Source organism: Rhinoderma darwinii, chromosome 7, assembly GCF_050947455.1.
Source record: "Rhinoderma darwinii isolate aRhiDar2 chromosome 7, aRhiDar2.hap1, whole genome shotgun sequence".
NCBI classification, from domain to species: domain Eukaryota; kingdom Metazoa; phylum Chordata; class Amphibia; order Anura; family Rhinodermatidae; genus Rhinoderma; species Rhinoderma darwinii.
The window spans coordinates 8,145,358-8,165,515 of NC_134693.1; the positions used below are offsets into that span (position 1 = coordinate 8,145,358).

The 20,158-nt window shown below is 40.5% G+C and overlaps 1 protein-coding gene across 7 annotated transcripts in view; it reads right to left on the bottom strand.

Annotated features, from left to right (window-relative positions):
• Positions 1 to 20,158, bottom strand: part of DAB1 (DAB adaptor protein 1) — a 721,439-nt gene that overhangs the window by 73,101 nt on the left and 628,180 nt on the right. For 6 of the 7 annotated variants that reach the window (XM_075832689.1, XM_075832691.1, XM_075832694.1 and 3 more), the window contains 4 exons: positions 14,615 to 14,746; positions 12,828 to 12,947; positions 11,372 to 11,410; positions 7,163 to 7,228 (listed from right to left, as the gene is read on the bottom strand). In XM_075832689.1, coding sequence (XP_075688804.1) covers positions 7,163 to 7,228; positions 11,372 to 11,410; positions 12,828 to 12,947; positions 14,615 to 14,746 — 357 coding nt within the window. The remainder of the gene's footprint in view (positions 1 to 7,162; positions 7,229 to 11,371; positions 11,411 to 12,827; positions 12,948 to 14,614; positions 14,747 to 20,158) is intronic. The other variant, XM_075832692.1, reaches the window with a different exon arrangement.

A 20,158-nucleotide genomic window follows, 5' to 3' on the forward strand; every position in this document is an offset into this window, starting at 1 on the left:
GAGTCCCTGCCTCGCTGCAGGACAACTGTCCCGTACTGAAAACATGATTACAGTATGGGACAGTTGTCCTGCAGCGAGACAGGGACTCCTAGCATCGTACATAAGTATGATGCTAGGAGCCCGGCTCCCTGCACTGAGTTCGGTCCGGGACTTGCGGCCGAAATACGTCCGTCAATTACGGACGTAATTAGTGTGTGTGCACATACCCTTATAGTAGTTATATTCTTGTATATAGGAGGCAATATTATAGTAGTTATATTCTTGTATATAGTGGCAGTATTATAGTAGTTATATTCTTGTATATAGGAGCAGTATTATAGTAGTTATATTCTTGTATATAAGAGCAGCATCATAGTAATTATATTCTTGTATATATGGGGCAGTATTATAGTAGTTATATTCTTGTATATAGGGGGCAGTATTATAGTAGTTATATTCTTGTATATAGGAGCAGTATTATAGTAGTTATATTCTTGTATATAGGGGGCAGTATTATTGTAGTTATGTTCTTGTATATAGGGGGCAGTATTATAGTAGTTATATTCTTGTATATAGGGGGCAGTATTATAGTAGTTATATTCTTGTATATAGGAGCAGTATTATAGTAGTTATATTCTTGTATATGGGGAGCAGTATTATAGTAGTTATATTCTTGTATATAGGGAGCAGTACTATAGTAGTTATATTCTTGTATATAGGGAGCAGTATTAGAGTAGTTATATTCTTGTATATAGGAGTAGTATTATAGTAGTTATATTCTTGTATATAGGAGCAGTATTATAGTAGTTAAATTCCTATATATAGGGGGCAGTATTATAGTAGTTATATTCTTGTATATAGGAGCAGTATTATAGTAGTTATATTCTTGTATATAGAAGCAGTATTATATTAGATATATTCTTGTATATAGGAGCAGTATTATAGTAGTGATATTCTTGTATATAGGGGGCAGTATTATAGTAGTTATATTCTTGTATATAGGGTCAGTATTATAGTAGTTATATTCCTGTATATAGGGACAGTATTATAGTAGTAATATTCTTGTATATAGGGGGCAGTATTATAGTAGTTATATTCTTGTATATAGGGGCAGTATTATAGTAGTTATATTCTTGTATATAGGGGGCAGTATTATAGTAGTTATATTCTTGTACATAGGGGCAGTATTATGGTAGTTATATTCTTGTATATAGGGGTAGTATTATAGTAGTTATATTCTTGTATATAGGAGCCGTATTATAGTAGTTATATTCTTGTATATAGGGGCAGTATTATAGTAGTTATATTCTTGTATATAGGGGGCAGTATTATAGTAGTTATTTTCTTGTATATGGGGGCAGTATTATAGTAGTTATATTCTTGTATATAGGGGCAGTGTTATAGTAGTTATATTCTTGTATATAGGAGCAGTATTATAGTATTTATATTCTTGTATATAGGGGTAGTATTATAGTAGTTATATTCTTGTATATAGGGGGCAGTATTATAGTAGTTATATTCTTGTATATAGGGGTAGTATTATAGTAGTTATATTCTTGTATATAGGAGCAGTATTATAGTAGTTATATTCTTGTATATAGGGGCAGTATTATAGTAGTTATATTCTTGTATATAGGGGCAGTATTATAGTAGTTATATTCTTGTACATAGGAAGCAGTATTATAGTAGTTATATTCCTGTATATAGGGACAGTATTATAGTAGTTATATTCTGGTATATAAGGGCAGTATTATAGTAGTTATATTCTTGTATATAGGGGCAGTATTATAGTAGTTATATTCTTCTATATAGTGGCAGTATTATAGTAGTTATATTCTTGTATATAGGGACAGTATTATAGTAGTTATATTCTTGTATATAGGAGCAGTATTATAATAGTTATATTCTTGTATATAGGGGGCAGTATTATAGTAGTTATATTCTTGTATATAGGAGCAGTATTATAGTAGTTATATTCTTGTATATAGGGGGCAGTATTATTGTAGTTATGTTCTTGTATATAGGGGGCAGTATTATAGTAGTTATATTCTTGTATATAGGGGGCAGTATTATAGTAGTTATATTCTTGTATATAGGAGCAGTATTATAGTAGTTATATTCTTGTATATGGGGAGCAGTATTATAGTAGTTATATTCTTGTATATAGGGAGCAGTACTATAGTAGTTATATTCTTGTATATAGGGAGCAGTATTAGAGTAGTTATATTCTTGTATATAGGAGTAGTATTATAGTAGTTATATTCTTGTATATAGGAGCAGTATTATAGTAGTTAAATTCCTATATATAGGGGGCAGTATTATAGTAGTTATATTCTTGTATATAGGAGCAGTATTATAGTAGTTATATTCTTGTATATAGAAGCAGTATTATATTAGATATATTCTTGTATATAGGAGCAGTATTATAGTAGTGATATTCTTGTATATAGGGGGCAGTATTATAGTAGTTATATTCTTGTATATAGGGTCAGTATTATAGTAGTTATATTCCTGTATATAGGGACAGTATTATAGTAGTAATATTCTTGTATATAGGGGGCAGTATTATAGTAGTTATATTCTTGTATATAGGGGGCAGTATTATAGTAGTTATATTCTTGTACATAGGGGCAGTATTATGGTAGTTATATTCTTGTATATAGGGGTAGTATTATAGTAGTTATATTCTTGTATATAGGAGGCAGTATTATAGTAGTTATATTCTTGTATATAGAGGGCAGTATTATAGTAGTTATATTCTTGTATATAGGGGGCAGTATTATAGTAGTTATATTCTTGTACATAGGGGCAGTATTATGGTAGTTATATTCTTGTATATAGGGGTAGTATTATAGTAGTTATATTCTTGTATATAGGAGCCGTATTATAGTAGTTATATTCTTGTATATAGGGGCAGTATTATAGTAGTTATATTCTTGTATATAGGGGGCAGTATTATAGTAGTTATTTTCTTGCATATGGGGGCAGTATTATAGTAGTTATATTCTTGTATAAAGGGGCAGTGTTAGGGCATGACCACACATGGCGGAATTCCTCCGCAACTGTCCGCATCAATGCCGCACAGAATCTGCGTTGCAGATTCTGCAGCGGATCTGCACAAAATGTGCAGAAAATTGATGCGGACTGGCCGCTGCGGACTGCAGGAAAAGTGCTTCTCTTCTCCCTATTCAGTGCAGGATAGAGAGAAGGGACAGCACTTTCCCTAGTGAAAGTCAAAGAAATTCATACTTACCGGCCGTTGTCTTGGTGACGCGTCCCTCTTTCGGCATCCGGCCCGACCTCCCTGGATGACGCTCCAGTCCATGTGACCGCTGCAGCCTGTGCTTGGCCTGTGATTGGCTGCAGCCGTCACTTACACTGAAACGTCATCCTGGGAGGCCGGACTGGAGACAGACGCAGGGAGTTCTCGGTAAGTATGAACTTATATTTTTTTTTACAGATACATGTATATTGAGATCGGTAGTCACTGTCCCGGGTGCAGAAACAGTTACTGCCGATCGCGTAACTCTTTCAGCACCCTGGACAGTGACTATTTACAGACGTCTCCTAGCAACGCTCCCGTCATTACGGGAGCCCCATTGACTTCCTCAGTCTGGCTGTAGACCTAGAAATACATAGGTCCAGCCAGAATGAAGAAATGTCATGGTAGTAAAAACAATACGCTCCGCAGCACACATAAGATCTGCGGACTTCATTGCGGAATTTTGACTCTCCATTGAAGTCAATGGAGAAATTCCGCCATGAGTCCGCAACCAGTCCGCCACTGCTCCGCAACAGACAGAGCATGCTGCGGACACCAAATTCCGCTCCGCAGCCTATGCTCCGCAGCGGAATTGTACGCATCGTGTAAACGAACACTGCTAAATTAAAGTGAAAGTCAATGGAGAAACGGCTCCGCTGCGGATTAACGCTGCGGAGTGTCCGCAGCGGAATTTAAGTGAAATTCCGCCATGTGTGAACCCGCCCTTATAGTAGTTATATTCTTGTATATAGGAGCAGTATTATAGTATTTATATTCTTGTATATAGGGGTAGTATTATAGTAGTTATATTCTTGTATATAGGGGGCAGTATTATAGTAGTTATATTCTTGTATATAGGGGTAGTATTATAGTAGTTATATTCTTGTATATAGGAGCAGTATTATAGTAGTTATATTCTTGTATATAGGGGCAGTATTATAGTAGTTATATTCTTGTATATAGGGGCAGTATTATAGTAGTTATATTCTTGTACATAGGAAGCAGTATTATAGTAGTTATATTCCTGTATATAGGGACAGTATTATAGTAGTTATATTCTGGTATATAAGGGCAGTATTATAGTAGTTATATTCTTGTATATAGGGGCAGTATTATAGTAGTTATATTCTTCTATATAGTGGCAGTATTATAGTAGTTATATTCTTGTATATAGGGACAGTATTATAGTAGTTATATTCTTGTATATAGTGGGCAGTAGTATAGTAGTTATATTCTTGTATATAGGGGCAGTATTATAGCAGTTATATTCTTGTATATAGGGGTAGTATTATAGTAGTTATATTCTTGTATATGGGGGGCAGTATTATAGTAGTTATATTCTTGTATATAGTGGGCAGTAGTATAGTAGTTATATTCTTGTATATAGGGGCAGTATTATAGTAGTTATATTCTTGTATATAGGGGGCAGTATTATAGTAGTTATATTCTTGTATATAGGGGCAGTATTATAGTAGTTATATTCTTGTATATAGGAGCAGTATTATAGTAGTTATATTCTTGTATATAGGGGCAGTATTATAGTAGTTATATTCTTATATATAGGAGCAGTATTATAGTAGTTATATTCTTGTATATAGGGGCAGTATTAGGGCATGACCACACATGGCGGAATTCCTCCGCAACTGTCCGCATCAATGCCGCACAGAATCTGCGTTGCAGATTCTGCAGCGGATCTGCACAAAATGTGCAGAAAATTGATGCGGACTGGCCGCTGCGGACTGCAGGAAAAGTGCTTCTCTTCTCCCTATTCAGTGCAGGATAGAGAGAAGGGACAGCACTTTCCCTAGTGAAAGTCAAAGAATTTCATACTTACCGCCCGTTGTCTTGGTGACGCGTCCCTCTTTCGGCATCTGGCCCGACCTCCCTGGATGACGCTCCAGTCCATGTGACCGCTGCAGCCTGTGCTTGGCCTGTGATTGGCTGCAGCCGTCACTTACACTGAAACGTCATCCTGGGAGGCCGGACTGGAGACAGACGCAGGGAGTTCTCGGTAAGTATGAACTTATATTTTTTTTTACAGATACATGTATATTGAGATCGGTAGTCACTGTCCCGGGTGCAGAAACAGTTACTGCCGATCGCGTAACTCTTTCAGCACCCTGGACAGTGACTATTTACAGACGTCTCCTAGCAACGCTCCCGTCATTACGGGAGCCCCATTGACTTCCTCAGTCTGGCTGTAGACCTAGAAATACATAGGTCCAGCCAGAATGAAGAAATGTCATGGTAGTAAAAACAATACGCTCCGCAGCACACATAAGATCTGCGGACTTCATTGCGGAATTTTGACTCTCCATTGAAGTCAATGGAGAAATTCCGCCATGAGTCCGCAACCAGTCCGCCACTGCTCCGCAACAGACAGAGCATGCTGCGGACACCAAATTCCGCTCCGCAGCCTATGCTCCGCAGCGGAATTGTACGCATCGTGTAAACGAACACTGCTAAATTAAAGTGAAAGTCAATGGAGAAACGGCTCCGCTGCGGATTAACGCTGCGGAGTGTCCGCAGCGGAATTTAAGTGAAATTCCGCTATGTGTGAACCCGCCCTTATAGTAGTTATATTCTTGTACATAGGGGGCAGTATTATAGTAGTTATATTCTTGTATATAGGGGAATTATTATAGTAGTTATATTCTTGTATATAGGAGCAGTATTATAGTAGTTATAGTCTTGTATATAGAAGCAGTATTATAGTAGTTATATTCTTGTATGTAGGAGCAGTATTATAGTAGTTATATTCTTGTATATAGGGGCCAGTATTATAGTAGTTATATTCTTGTATATAGGGGCAGTATTATAGTAGTTATATTCTTGTATATAAGGGGCAGTATTATAGTAGTTATATTCTTGTATATAAGGGGCAGTATTATAGTAGATATATTCTTGTATATAGAGGGAGTATTATAGTAGTTATATTCTTGTATATAGGAGCAGTATTATAGTAGTTATATTCTTGTATATAGGGGCAGTATTATAGTAGTTATATTCTTGTATATAGGGGCAGTATTATAGTAGTTATATTCTTGTATATAGGGGGCAGTATTATAGTAGTTATATTCTTGTATATAGGGGCAGTATTATAGTAGTTATATTCTTGTATATAGGGGCAGTATTATAGTAGTTATATTCTTGTATATAGGGGCAGTATTATAGTAGTTATATTCTTGTATATAGGGGCAGTATTATAGTAGTTATATTCTTGTATATAGGGGCAGTATTATAGTAGTTATATTCTTGTATATAGGGGCAGTATTATAGTAGTTATATTCTTGTACATAGGGGTCAGTATTATAGTAGTTATATTCTTGTATATAGGGGCAGTATTATAGTAGTTATATTCTTGTATATAGGGGGCAGTATTATAGTAGTTATATTCATGTACATAGGGGGCAGTATTATAGTAGTTATATTCTTGTATATAGGGGCCAGTATTTATATAGTAGTCTAAGCACGATGGAAAAACATTCAGAAGAAAAAACACATCGTATGTTATAAATATATGTTATGTAATTCAGGTATAATTATAATGTCATTGTTTATGACTGGAGTTGCTCGTTAAAATCATCTTTCTTGTGTTTCTTCACTACAATACAAGGATTACAGGTGACCACAGTATAGATGACACATATATTCATTCCCTTTAGACCCCATGCACACGATCAGCAGATCCTATTTCTGTCCGTGTTTGCGGTTCGGTCTCGCCCTAAATATGAAAACTTATGGAATGTGCGGAACGGTTGCGGTGAACACACTGATGACTCACAGACCACGGATTTATTGTTTATGGGCCACAAAATACCACCGGTCATGTGCACGCAGCCTGACACTTTATACGGCATCAGTTAGGTTTGGATGAGAATATAATGTGATAGTTTATATGACAATGCTCGTTCTTAGTACCTGGTATATGCTTTCCTCAGTGTCTGGATCACGTATGGACTCGTGGCCAGCTTCAAACACTATGTACTACACATCATCCAGCAGAGAAGAGAGAGCGCAAATGACAGCAGGAAAAATAGAAGAGACGGAAATTCAGATACATAGGAGAGAAAGTCGAGAATTTAAAAAGCGACACATAGCAAAGTTTCATCTGCCTGATTTAAAGGAACATAAGATAAAAGATGAAAAGCACATAATAAAGACATTAATAGAGTAACTTAATTTTAGAGATTAAATTTACATGTTATGTTGAGCAGCTTTGTTAATACTTTGCTGAGTTCCATCATTTCTTCTCTAGTCACATCAAAAGCTGCATTCAAAATTCTCTTGGCTGTTGCTTAGATCTGCCAATACTGTGCTATCCAGCACACATTTAAAACTGGCTAAATAAAATGTTGGCAGGAACGTTCTAATGTGTATGGGGTTCTTCCGACTGCCCATGGTGGTAGATGTCAGGGTAAAGAGGGATGTGGGATGTTGGATTTCAATATGGCAGCGGCTTCTTGTCCTCTCCCTATTGAAATGAAAATGCTCGGCAGAGTTGAGAGCAATAGCTGTTGGCTGAGCTTGTATTTATATCTCATGTGTGTGGTTGGCTTATTTCCCACAATGCCCTGCACTCAGGATGTATTTTTTTTCACATCAGACGACTATACCCCGCCTGCTGTAAACACTACATCTCCCACCATAAGGCAAAGTAGTGAGTTGTAAGGTAATACAGCGTGGCAGTAAACAGAAAACGAATAATTAATGCAGCTCTGGATGTGACTGGAGTATATGACATGATTCATTGTGTATTGCTTCATAGCCACTGTAGATATTTTTCTGACGGTTGATTGTTAATATAGGGATACAAATTTCACAATTAAAGTTAGTATTTAAATGGGTTTTCTGGTTTTATGTAAATAAAGCTTAATATATTTTGTGTTTCAATTTTTCACCAATCTCAAGATCTCTGATTGCTGTCAGTGAGCAAAATACATCAGCTCTTTGAGTGGAGTACATTAGCAGCACAAATCAGTCTCCTGTCCTGATAGTTTGTTGCAATGTATCTGTGCAGGTAAAATGTATCAGTCTAGAGTCTAGATAGTTTAGCTCAGAGGTTTGTCTAGACTGGATACAATGTAACAAAACCTTCAACTGTGAGAAGTGTTAGGTCTGAAGAGATTCCAGATGTAAACATGATTGTTTTCATTCACTGATCACAAGCAGAGATCTTAAAAATGGTGAAGAACCAAAACTCAAAGGCCAACATAAAATAATCAGTTTATGCAGGTTAATGGCATAAACCGAGCCTGAAAAAGTCGCTAATGATGGCGCACGCCATTTTTAAAAACAGAAGTGCATTTTTTCTTGGCACTCGCCAGCTTTAGCTTTATTAATACTAAAGCGGAAAATAGCGCAAAGCACGGCGCAAATCTATCCCTGCACATAGCAAACGTAGATTTCATTTTCTGAATTTAGGACAGTTCAAAATGCGCCAAATTTATTAAGAGGTGTGCGCCTTTCTAAAAGTTTGGCGCAACTCACTTCAACAATCTTTGTTTTTGGACTGGAATCTGAAACGCCCGTCTTAATAAACGTGGGCCTAAGGCCTGATTTACACGAGCGTGTGTGTTTTGCGCACGCAAAAAAACACAGCGTTTTGCGTGCGCAAAATGCACTTAACAGCTACGTGTGTCATCAGTGTATGATGCGCGGCTGCGTGATTTTCGCGCAGCCGCCATCATTATGACACTCCGTTTGGATGTTTGTAGCACGTGGTGCTTTTCTGTTTACATTCAGAGTTTGACAGCTGTTGCGCGAATCACGCAGTTCCGTGTGACATGCGTGGTTTTCACGCACCCATTGACTTCAATGGGTGCGTGATGCGCGAAAAACGCTGAAATATAGAACATGTCGTGAGTTTTACGCAGCGCACTCACGCTGCGCAAAACTCACGGACTGTCTGCACTGCCCCATAGACTGTGTAAATGATGCCTAAGTGGGTTAGAAAGTCACAAGACTTTCTTCATACAAACGTTTCATATTTACATAAAACTAGACGAGCCCTTTGGCTGGGTTCACATGGTGCGTTTTTGCTGCATTTTTACCATGCAATTTTTATCTTTTTTTTTGTTTTTTTAAATTTTTTTGGGTAGATAAACTCCTATGTCTCCCAATGGGAGTTCATCAACCAAAAAAGAAAAATATGCATGCCAAAAACGCACCATGTGAACCCAACCTTTAAACCACATGCACCCTGTTAATAAAAGCCCCCGGACTGAGGCACCTGAGAGCTGGGAAATGTTACAAGGATTTGATGGGAGTCCTGATCGAGCAGATATTTCATTGCTGATAGACTCCACCAGATTAGGAGATGCGGGAATGATGCCGGGATGTGACATTGATGCCTTTGTAGAAGGATTTACAGGAACTTATTGCCACTGTGTCAGTCGTCATTGATCTGGATAATCTGATTTGGCTCACTGAGCTTCTTAATTCTGGATTAATAGTAAAACAATGTGACTGACGCTCGGCCGTGAGCCTCATACAGCGGAAAATCTGATCCTACAAAGGCAAACCGCAGGCTCAGAGCGAGGCGCCTCAACTGATCATGACTTCCTCTGATTGACCTATATTGTGGTAGGTGGGATAGATGCTGCCAAACTTACTGATACTTTTTATATTTTTTTTATCATTTTCATATAATTTGAAGGTCCCACCAATCAGATGAATGAAGACGCTACAGCGAAAGCCGCTCATCCTTCATTTTTTATCCATGCACAGCGCCGCACATTTAGTTGTGGCTGAACCTGGTATTGCACCTCAGTCACATTTACTTGGACGGGTCTGAGTTCCAGGGAGTTGCACCCCCAGCCGCTACCAAAAGTATGCTGTGGCCCGTAGACAAAGGCAGGGGGTTGAGACCAGCGATGAAGAGAGGTAAAACGGAAACTTATTCCAAGTTTACTATTGTCGATTAAAAAGGTCCATAGGTATGAAGTTCTTGGTGTGCAGAAAAGGTGTATGTCAATCCAGTCGTGGAGCCTACGCGTTTCGAACGTGTTAAACGTCCTTAGTCATGGCCATGACTAAGGACGTTTAACACGTTTTCTGCACACCAAGGACTTCATACCTATGGACCTTTTTAATCGACAATAGTAAACTTGGAATAAGTTTCCGTTTTACCTCTCTTCATCGCTGGTCTCAACCCCCTGCCTTTGTCTACCTTCACCCATCGTGTGCCGACACGAGATTCCGTGCGATATCAACGACACACATGCCTTGTGCCAGGTGAGCTGGAGGATCTCTCCCCATTTTATGCTGCGGCCCCTTTATTTAGCTGATCGGCAGGGGTGTCGGAGACTGGACCCTCACTGATCAGATTTCATCAATATTACAGTCCTAGAAAACCTCTTTAACTTTCAGTACAATTTGGAGGTGAATAGCTTGGGCACATGTTCTGGGGTGTTACTTCTTTATTTATATATTGTTGTGAGGGACTCTATCTGTAACATGAATGTAACAATTTTTTTTACAATTGAATCATTTGAGGGTGTGGCCTAGTCTGAAACAATTTACATGATGCCATGGCGGGCGTGGCTATGACATCAATATGGAAAAGACCATAAAAAGAAGGAAAAATGTTTTAATTTAACATAAGTATAATTTTGAGTGGTTATTATTACTATGAGGGTTATTCCACTTTTATTGGGGGTTGTGGGAGGGCCAAGTATGCTCCTCCCTCTGGTTATGAATCTGCTGTGTTCATTCAGATCTCATAAATGTATGATATTTCCGGTGAATAACTACTAATTATAGCGCCTGATGGAGTCAGGAAAAAGCAAACAATTTGCTACAACATAACACAACTCCGACCTATACCCAAAGGCCCATCTCATAAAAATCCCAATCTCTACCCTTAACGGCATACTAAAAATTGAACACTTTAATCTGGATTTGAATAATATTCAATTCCTTTTTAAATAACTGGGCACTAAAATAAGATTAAACAGTATATCACAGAATGGGAAAGACAGTAACATAATTGGTTTTAGTTTTGGTGAATAGGAATTATATATCCTTTTTATGATCGTTTAATAAACCTTAACTGTGTATCTCATTATCTCCACTTCACACATTTATTTACACCAGATTGTAATTTTTTTTTCCACCAGAAGAGGTTACCTGGTAAACAGGATCTTCTACATCTTCTTCCAAAATTGTCTGAAGCAAGGCAAGCGGAAGAAAAGAAGAGGAACAGACATATAAAGCAAACGAGAGTGAAAACAAGGAAAGACAAAGCTGGAAATACTTTAGTCCCATGGAAATGCATTAATATAAAAAGAGTTTACTCTACCTTATGAGATTTTACATTTGAACAAAGAAAGTGCCCATTACTGTACATTAACATACAAAGGGTGCCGTTGGATCCCATTGCGGTACCATAAAACATACAAAGTGCTATTATTCTGATAAATAACTGATTGTACATGGGAAAGGACTGAACATGTTTTTCGTTTATGTGTATTAATGTGTAATGCTTGTAATAGACATAAGATAAGTATCATATGAGCTGGTTATTTTCGAGAGGAACAGGCAAACATGTTCCCATAAGGTGCTGTCAGTCCACAGCAGAAAATCCAGCCAATACTTCTGTGGGAAATAAATGAAGTGGCTGGGTTGGATTTTTCAGGACAGATGTAGCAGAGCTGATTTTATTATGGGAATGCTTCTTCTATGCACCATGATAACTCGCTGAGACCCTATCTATATATCTTATTAGGGAATATGGACATCATAAAATCCTGCTCGAGAGTTTGGAGTCGATAAGTTTGAGTTGCACCTGCTCTGGTGGATATGACCCTTCTATATATTGAATGGCCAAACATGTAATACAACATTTTCCCTACAATGGGAGCTGCAGGGAAAATGTATGACCGGCTTTTTAGGAGTCAGCTGGGGCTAGCTTTAGAGAAGGGTCTTCCATCAGTGGACAACCCCTTTAAATGGGTTGTCCATAAATAAAAAACATGGCTGCTTTCTTTCCAAAATAGCCCCACCCCTGTCCATGGGTTGTGTCTGGTATTGCAGCTCAGCTCTATTGAAGTAAACAGGGTTGAGCTGCAATACCACATAAAACCTGTGGACAGGTGTGGCACTGTTTTAGGAAGAGAGCAGCCATGTTTTTCTAATCCTAAACAACCCCCGCAGTAGGTTTACCTGCAGTCCTATGGAATACCAAGGATAACATACAATATGGCAAACTTTTTTTCTGAATGGCAATCTTAGCTATGTTAAAATGACCAACTCAACTCTGCTGCATTTGTAGGAATTGTTTGACCTTTGTCCTGTCTACATAATCATAAACATACTTGATCAAGCCTTTATCTAATGCAGGGATCTCCAACCTGTGACTCTCCAGCGGTTGGAAAACTACAACTGCCAACATGCTGGGAGTTGTAGTTTTGCCACCACTAGAGACTCTATTACTTCTTTCACCGGATCATTTTCTACACTTGTATGAATGAATGAGCGATCACGTCTCAAGGCTAATTTCTCTAATATTCCAGCGGATACAACAGGACACTTGTCAAGCCTGGCGGCTGATAGAACTGGACCCAGCGCTGTGCGGGCGCGGTACCTGATATACTGCCTGTTCACACTGTTTATCTTTTTGTGCTTTCTTCTCCATTTCCTCTCTTTGTTTCAGTTCATAGATAAGCTGGAACAAATCTCGCAAATCCAAAATGACCGGCTCTGCCTGAAATTGAAGGACAAGACTGGAAATTAGTTTTTCCGCAAGAATTCCATGTATTTAATCCCTGACAGCGACAACAGCAAAATGTTTCTTAAATAATGTCTGACTCGGAGCGAACACCAGGTGCTCGCCAACCGCCTACATTTCGTTGGAAAATGTCAGTAAAGCCGGAGGGTTATTAATCAACGGCGGGTGAAGGGAAGAGATATTGTCCGTGGTCCGATGATAAATCCCGTCCTGCGGCCGCCGTGGCTCATGTTTAGATATTGGGCGATAAGATGTGGAGCTGATTCCTAAGCGGGATGTAGAGCGTTGTATCTGTATAGACGTCACCTGCGCCTTTCTCGATACCAACACCCCCTTTGCATGCTGATTATAAGGCCGGGATCGCAGGTAAATGCTGCGGAAATTCAAAATCCTTTTCGGAAGTTCCGCAGCATTTACAGTAGCCGCAAATTGGATGAGATTTGGAAAATCTCATGCCCACGCTGCGGAAAAAAACTGCAGTGAAAACAAATTGACCTGCGGTGCGGAATTTAAATCCACGTCAATTTATGCTGCGTTTTCGATGATTTTCTGTTGCGGGTTTCCCCCATTGAATTCGATGGGGATGCGAAACCGCCACAAAAATGCAAAAAAAGTTATACTTACCCAGAACTTCCTGCTTCTTCCTCCAGGTTGGCCTCCTGGGATGACGTTTCTTCCCATGTGACCGCTGCAGCCAATCACAGGCTGCAGCGGTCATATGGGCTGCAGCGTCATCCAGGGAGACCGGACCGGACGTCAAAGGAGGGACACATCACCATGGCAACGTCCGCGGTGTATAAACTTAGTGCGGTTTTTCAGAATGTACTGCGGGTTCCAGGTCGGATACGCTGCATAGTTTTTACGCAGTATATCCGACCCGTGGGAACCCGGCCTAAACCTTCCTAGACCATTGATAAATGACACTGATGTAGCACGAATCAAACACAGGGGAACATGGGAAATTATAATAATGGTCCTCACTCCTCATAATACACAAGTGTGGAATCTAAGAGCCACCTATAAAGGAAAGGATTGTATCAACATGAATCCCGATCTCTCCACTTATCAACACAATAGCTAAATGTAACCATTTTTACCAAATAATTTGAGGGCACGGCCGAGTGTCCTCGATTTACATGATCGCTGGTGGGCACACTGTGATCATCTTATTGTCAAGGGACCCTCCTAGCGAACAGGGATTGTCCAAAGCCGAGAACACCTTTAAAGGGGTAAGTAAACTTATAAAAAACTTTTGACATGTCAGAAGTTTTGATCGGTGGGGGTCCGACAACTGAAACCCCTACTGATCGCTCAAACAAAGTGGTAGAAGCGCTCGGGTGATCGCGGTGCCGCTTCATTTCTGTTCGACATTTCTCAGAATGCCGAGCGAGCGATGTATGGACCCATAGACTTTCTATTGAGCCTGTACAGCGATCCGGGGAAAGGCTTCTGCTGCTTCGTTTTGGCAATCGGCAGGGGGTCTCAGTGCTCAGACCCCCACCGATCATACTTTTGACATGTCGCTATTAAAAGTTTAGTTACCCTTTAAACTGAAACTTCTAGAAAACCCGATATAAGAAGTTCGAGCAATATAAATGAATGCTCTGTACCTTTAAATAAAAAAAAAAAGAGTATATACTTACTGCCTGGGCGGATTTAATTGCCACAAATCTGTGGTTTCCCTCCTTCCCGCACACGTATCCAAACGCCCGGTGGTCTGTAATGTCCTTCGCTATGTAGGAGATTTCATGTACAGCGTGATGATGGTGAAGAATCTAAAAAATGACAGAAAAAAAATCCAGAACTGAATTCTTCAAAAGCAAATGCTGCACATGATTATTTGTGGACTGATATAAAGTTGACTGTCTTTGGAGTCCGTAAAGTAAAATCTAAAATATTCAATTCCACATTACACACATTTTTTGCCAGAAATGTAACTGTAGACATGATCCTAAATGAGGGATAATTAAAGGGGAACTCCACCTTTAGATATGGTATGGTTTGTGATATCAGGTGCTGGCTTGTTACAGTGTATGAAAGCTTTCTCTTGAAACGAACCACGCACCTGTGTCAGCAGGAGATTATAATGTCAGGTTAAGGGCGGATTCAGACGAACATGTTTTGCGTCCGTGCCGGCCGCGTGGTTTTCACACAGCTCGCGCGGACCTAGAGAAGTCTATGGGGCAGTGCAGACAGTCCGTGAGTTTTGTGCGTTAGTCCGCTGCGTAAAACTCCCGACATGTTCTATGTGTCGGCGTTTTTCGCGCATCACACACCCATTGAAGTCAATGGGTGCGTGAAAATCACGCATGCCCCACGGAAGCACTTCCGTGGGACAAGCGTTATTCGCGCAATAACAGTAAAAGAATGAATGTAAACAGAAAAGCACCACGTGCTTTTCTGCTTACAAACATCCAAACGGAGTGTCATAAAGATGGCGGCTGCGCGAAAAGCACCCTGCCGCGCATCCATATGAACAGGGCACACGGAGCTGTCAAGTGCCTTTTGCGCACGCAAAACGCAGCGGTTTTTGCGTGCGCAAAAACGTCACGTTCGTCTGAATCAGCCCTTACAAGAAGGTTTCAATCAACAAACAGCAAGCAGTGATCTTGAAAATATTACATAAAGTCTATTAGAAAGTTACAGAACTTTTTCTTATACAAACTAAAAACCCCTAAAAATTGTTGTGCATCCGTGAACTAGGACCCTACTAATTACCAAAATAAAGGGCCCCAGTGCTTTGTAAAAGTTTCACGTTTTTTTGTTGCACATTTCTATAATGTCAACAGAGCAATAGTGACAACTGATAAATTAAAGGAATTGTCCAGTTTATCAAACCAATTTCCATACCCCCTATTAGGGAATTCCTGTTAATAGAGGGGGGGGGGCCTCTGTTCAGGATCCTCATCTCTTGGTCAGGGTGGAGAGCGGTTACATAGAGCGTCTCTCTCTCTCTGGAGGACCCGTCCTGTATTACACAGACAACACATTGATATGTATGGACATTGTGTAATACCTCATTTCTCCTGTGGGGGGGGGGCACTGCAGGGAAACTGAGCACTTATTGACAGGTTTCCCCACAGATCACAGTTGATCGCTGTGGGGATCCAGCAGAGGGACACATTGTGATCAGCTTATTATCAAGTGACCCTTCTAACAAGTAGGGTTTGTCCGGAGCGGAGAACACCATTAAAGTAGAATTCCCTGATAATTTCACATATGATAAAATGTAATAAACCTGAATAATGAGAATATGAAACTCAGAAGTTAAAAGCACAGGGGATGCTGGGTAATAACGACAGAATCCATATTATCCTATTCCAACAGTTTGTAGTCTTTGCTGCCCCTTGTATTCCGGATTATCGGAGATTTACTGCGTTTTATCACTATTAGGACTGGGCAGTCAACATCTTCTCCTACCGCTCGAATTCTTACAATCCTGGACTCCTGCATTAAAGCCGCATTACTACTGAACAGCGTCGCCATAAACAACCCAGGAGTCTGCACCGGAAATATGACCCCTGATGAAGTCACGCTTTAAAGGGGAAGTCACCATAAAATCATCTTACACACCACAGATCAGAATATGTTACAGGTGGGGGTCCGCAAAGCAATTTACACTGTTGGTTTTAGTCATGTAAATCTCTATCTCTGGAGGGTATTTGGTGTTTCATAGAAGGGGCTGTGGACCCCATAAAATAGAGAATCTATGGGGGTATCATAGATTGCACCAATAACAGCTTTAGATATGAAAATTGAACATGTTGGAAGATGACTTTATGGTGGACTTCCCCTTTAAATGATCGTACATCTTACAATAAATTACAATGTATAATAGAAGTTTCATTATTTGGCAAATTCTTTTCTGCTTTTCTTAAAACAGGAGAAAACCCAAGAAAACGCGTTTTATTCTTACATTTTGGCTTTCTTCTTAGGACTCAGCATATTGTATCTAGTAAATTATGGATTTCAAGGTTCTGCCCAGAATTAAACAATGAATATTCAGCAGACAAGTCGCCAAATCCGTTATTCAGATAAGCAAGAACTCAAATCAATGCGTCAAAACCTGCAAGTCTCCATGTGGTGACACCGGCCGATCAGGGCATCGATGGGCACAGGACGGAGCCGGCTCATTATTCTGTCAACGTTCCCGCATTACGCTCTACGGCTGCAGATTTTGACCGGGTCTCTAGGACTTTGACAAATTCTCCCATTAATTTCTCCAGGAAAATATTTTTCTACCGTTTCAATGATTGTGTGAGACATTAACGTGATATGAACTCAGATTAAAGGGGTTCTCCGAATTGTTGAAAGGGTCCCTTGACAATAAGCAAATCACAAAGTCTCCTCCTGTTGGGACTTCCAGTGATCAGCTGTAATCCCTGTCAGTAAGTGTTTAGTTTCCCTGCAGCGCCACCACAGGTGAAATGAAGTATTACACAGTGTCCATTCATATCAATGTGTAATACAAGACTGTCCTGGTCCTCCAAAGAGAGAGAGAGACGCTCTATGTAACCGCTCTCCACTCTGCCCAAGAGATGAGGATCCTGAACAGAAGACCCCCAGTATTAACCCTTTAATAATAGGCTAAACACAGCAGTAATTATTTTAAGGGATCTCTCGCTGATTACAAGGTGAGGCTTCATTCATGTGACTCTGATGAATGGAATTCCACACAAAAAAGTTGCGGAATAAAATAAAAATGTTCCTGGATGAAAACCTTCAGCGGTATGTTAATGTATAAAGTGAATGTTTACTGTCAGGTAATTGATACTTAGAAGTTTCCGTGAGGAAATGTCATCGAAGAGCAAAAATGTTAATTATCCCACAGAAATGTGTCATTGTGATTCACGGCGCAGGCATGACGAAGCACCGACAGAGGGCGCTGAGCGAGAGTCCTGCACCTGCCTTTAATTTATGATATATATGTATATATATATATATGCCCTTTCTAACCCTGTATATAACTGAAATACCTCATAGAGACACCTTGTGCCTCGTGCCTCAGTGATGCCGCTTATAGTGCATAGGCGTAACTAGGAAAGACTGGGCCCCATAGCAAACTTTTGACTGGGGACCCCACTTCCCTGGGTATCACACAACCCCCCCTTTGTAGATAGTGCCTCCCTGTAGATTCCACCACACAGCGCCCCCTATAGATAGCACCATACAGCCCCCTGTAGATAACGCCATACAGCCCCCCTGTACATAACGCCATACAGCCCCCCTGTAGATAACGCCATACAGCCCCCCTGTAGATAGCACCATACAGCCCCCTGTAGATAACGCCATACAGTCCCCCTGTAGATAACGCCATACAGCCCCCTATAAATAACACCATACAGCCCCCCTGTAGATAACGCCTTACAGCCCCCCCTGTAGATAACGCCTTACAGCCCCCCCCTGTAGATAACATCATACAGCCCCCCCCTGTAGATAACATCATACAGCCCCCTATAGATAACAGTATACAGCCCCCCTGTGGATAACACCGGCGGACGGCACGGGCCCCCTCATGCTGCGGGCCCCGTAGCAGCCGCTATGGCTACTACAGCGGTAGTTACGCCACTGATATCATGTGAGAATTGATACAGACACTAAAGGGTCAAGAAGTGCAACACTGTGACGATTAACACAGCTCTATAGTGTGGGGGCCCTGCAAACAGCTCCATATATCTCAGATTCCAAGACCTGTAGAAAAGGAGGAACTGCAATTACAGATGAATTTTTGCACTGTGAGTGGGGTTAGGCTTTAAGGTAAAGAATAGGTCGGTGGAGGTGCAACAGCTGGAACCCCCCAATGAGGGCGCTTTAAAATGCTCATGTCAGCGGTGGGGATAAGATGGATGGAACGGTGGCCCACCGTGGGAGCGGACGCTACATGAAGCTCTATGGGAGGCATGCAAATGTTATGGCGTTAATGGTGGGAGGGGGCTTGGAACTGAATGGCTTTTCCTGCTAGTGCCTACATGCTGCCACCACCAGGGGGAGCTCACTGTACACAGAAATATACAGTTGTTACCCCATGTGGAGTGAGTTCCCCCTAGTGGTGGCTGTGTGCAGTAGGAATTATATAATTTTGCTCCACCTAGTGATGGCTGTGTTCATCCAGAATTATATCATTTAGTGCCCCCTAGTGATGGCTGTGTGCAGCCAGAATTATATAATTTAGCTCCCCCTAGTGTTGGCTGTGTTCGTCCAGAATTATATAATTTAGCTCCCCCTAGTGGTGGCTGTGTGCAGCCAGAATTGTAACAATTAGCACCCCCTAGAGGTGGCTGTATGCAGCCAGAAATATATAATTTAGCTCCCCCTAGTGGTGGCTGTGTGCAGCCAGAATTGTATCAATTAGCGCCCCCTAGAGGTGGCTGTATGCAGCCAGAAATATGTAATTTAGCTCCCCCTAGTGGTGGTTCCCTGCAGCCAGAATTATATAATTTATGTCAGGGGTTCTGCACTCCTCTATACAGATACTGTATATTGTGAAATTAATTAGCGCAGAATTTTTTTAAACAAAACGGAATAGTGGACGTTGGTCTGAGCTATCAGTGGGGGTGGGGCCCATTTTAAATTCTGCCCTATGTAACATTATGTGGTGACTGGACTTTTCCTTTAAGCTTCCGCTGAGATTTGTTTCTACCTTCCAGTTCTGTATTAGACCAAAGTGACAGAAAATCCCCCCGTATGAATCTCATTATCTCATCTGTCAGAATAAATGACCCCCGTAGCTCAGCCCCCTACATGTCTTATATGCCGCCTGTTGCATATCTAACACCTCGTCTCCTGCGTTATTAGCTCCGCTGACCTCACCGCGCTCCCCCATCATTATAATTACCTTCTGTGGACAATGTGGCCGCTTATACAGGTGACATCTTCACATAGTAGTCAGGTGAGAATATGTAAATATGGGGGGGATGGGTGGAAACTTCATTAGGGACTACTGACTATTATGTAGCCGGGATTATGATGAGGATGCTTCTCCACGCAGAAAATACATGCAAATACATTACTACTTAACCACATGAAATGGTGACACAGAGACGGATTTACACTGAACCACATGCCCACAAATTAGAAAAAAGCATGTGAAGTATTTAAAGGGGCTCTCCGCTTTGGACAAACCCTTTTTGTTAGAAGGGTCGCCAGAAAATAAGCTCAGTACTCAGTGTCCCCCTGCTGGACCCCCA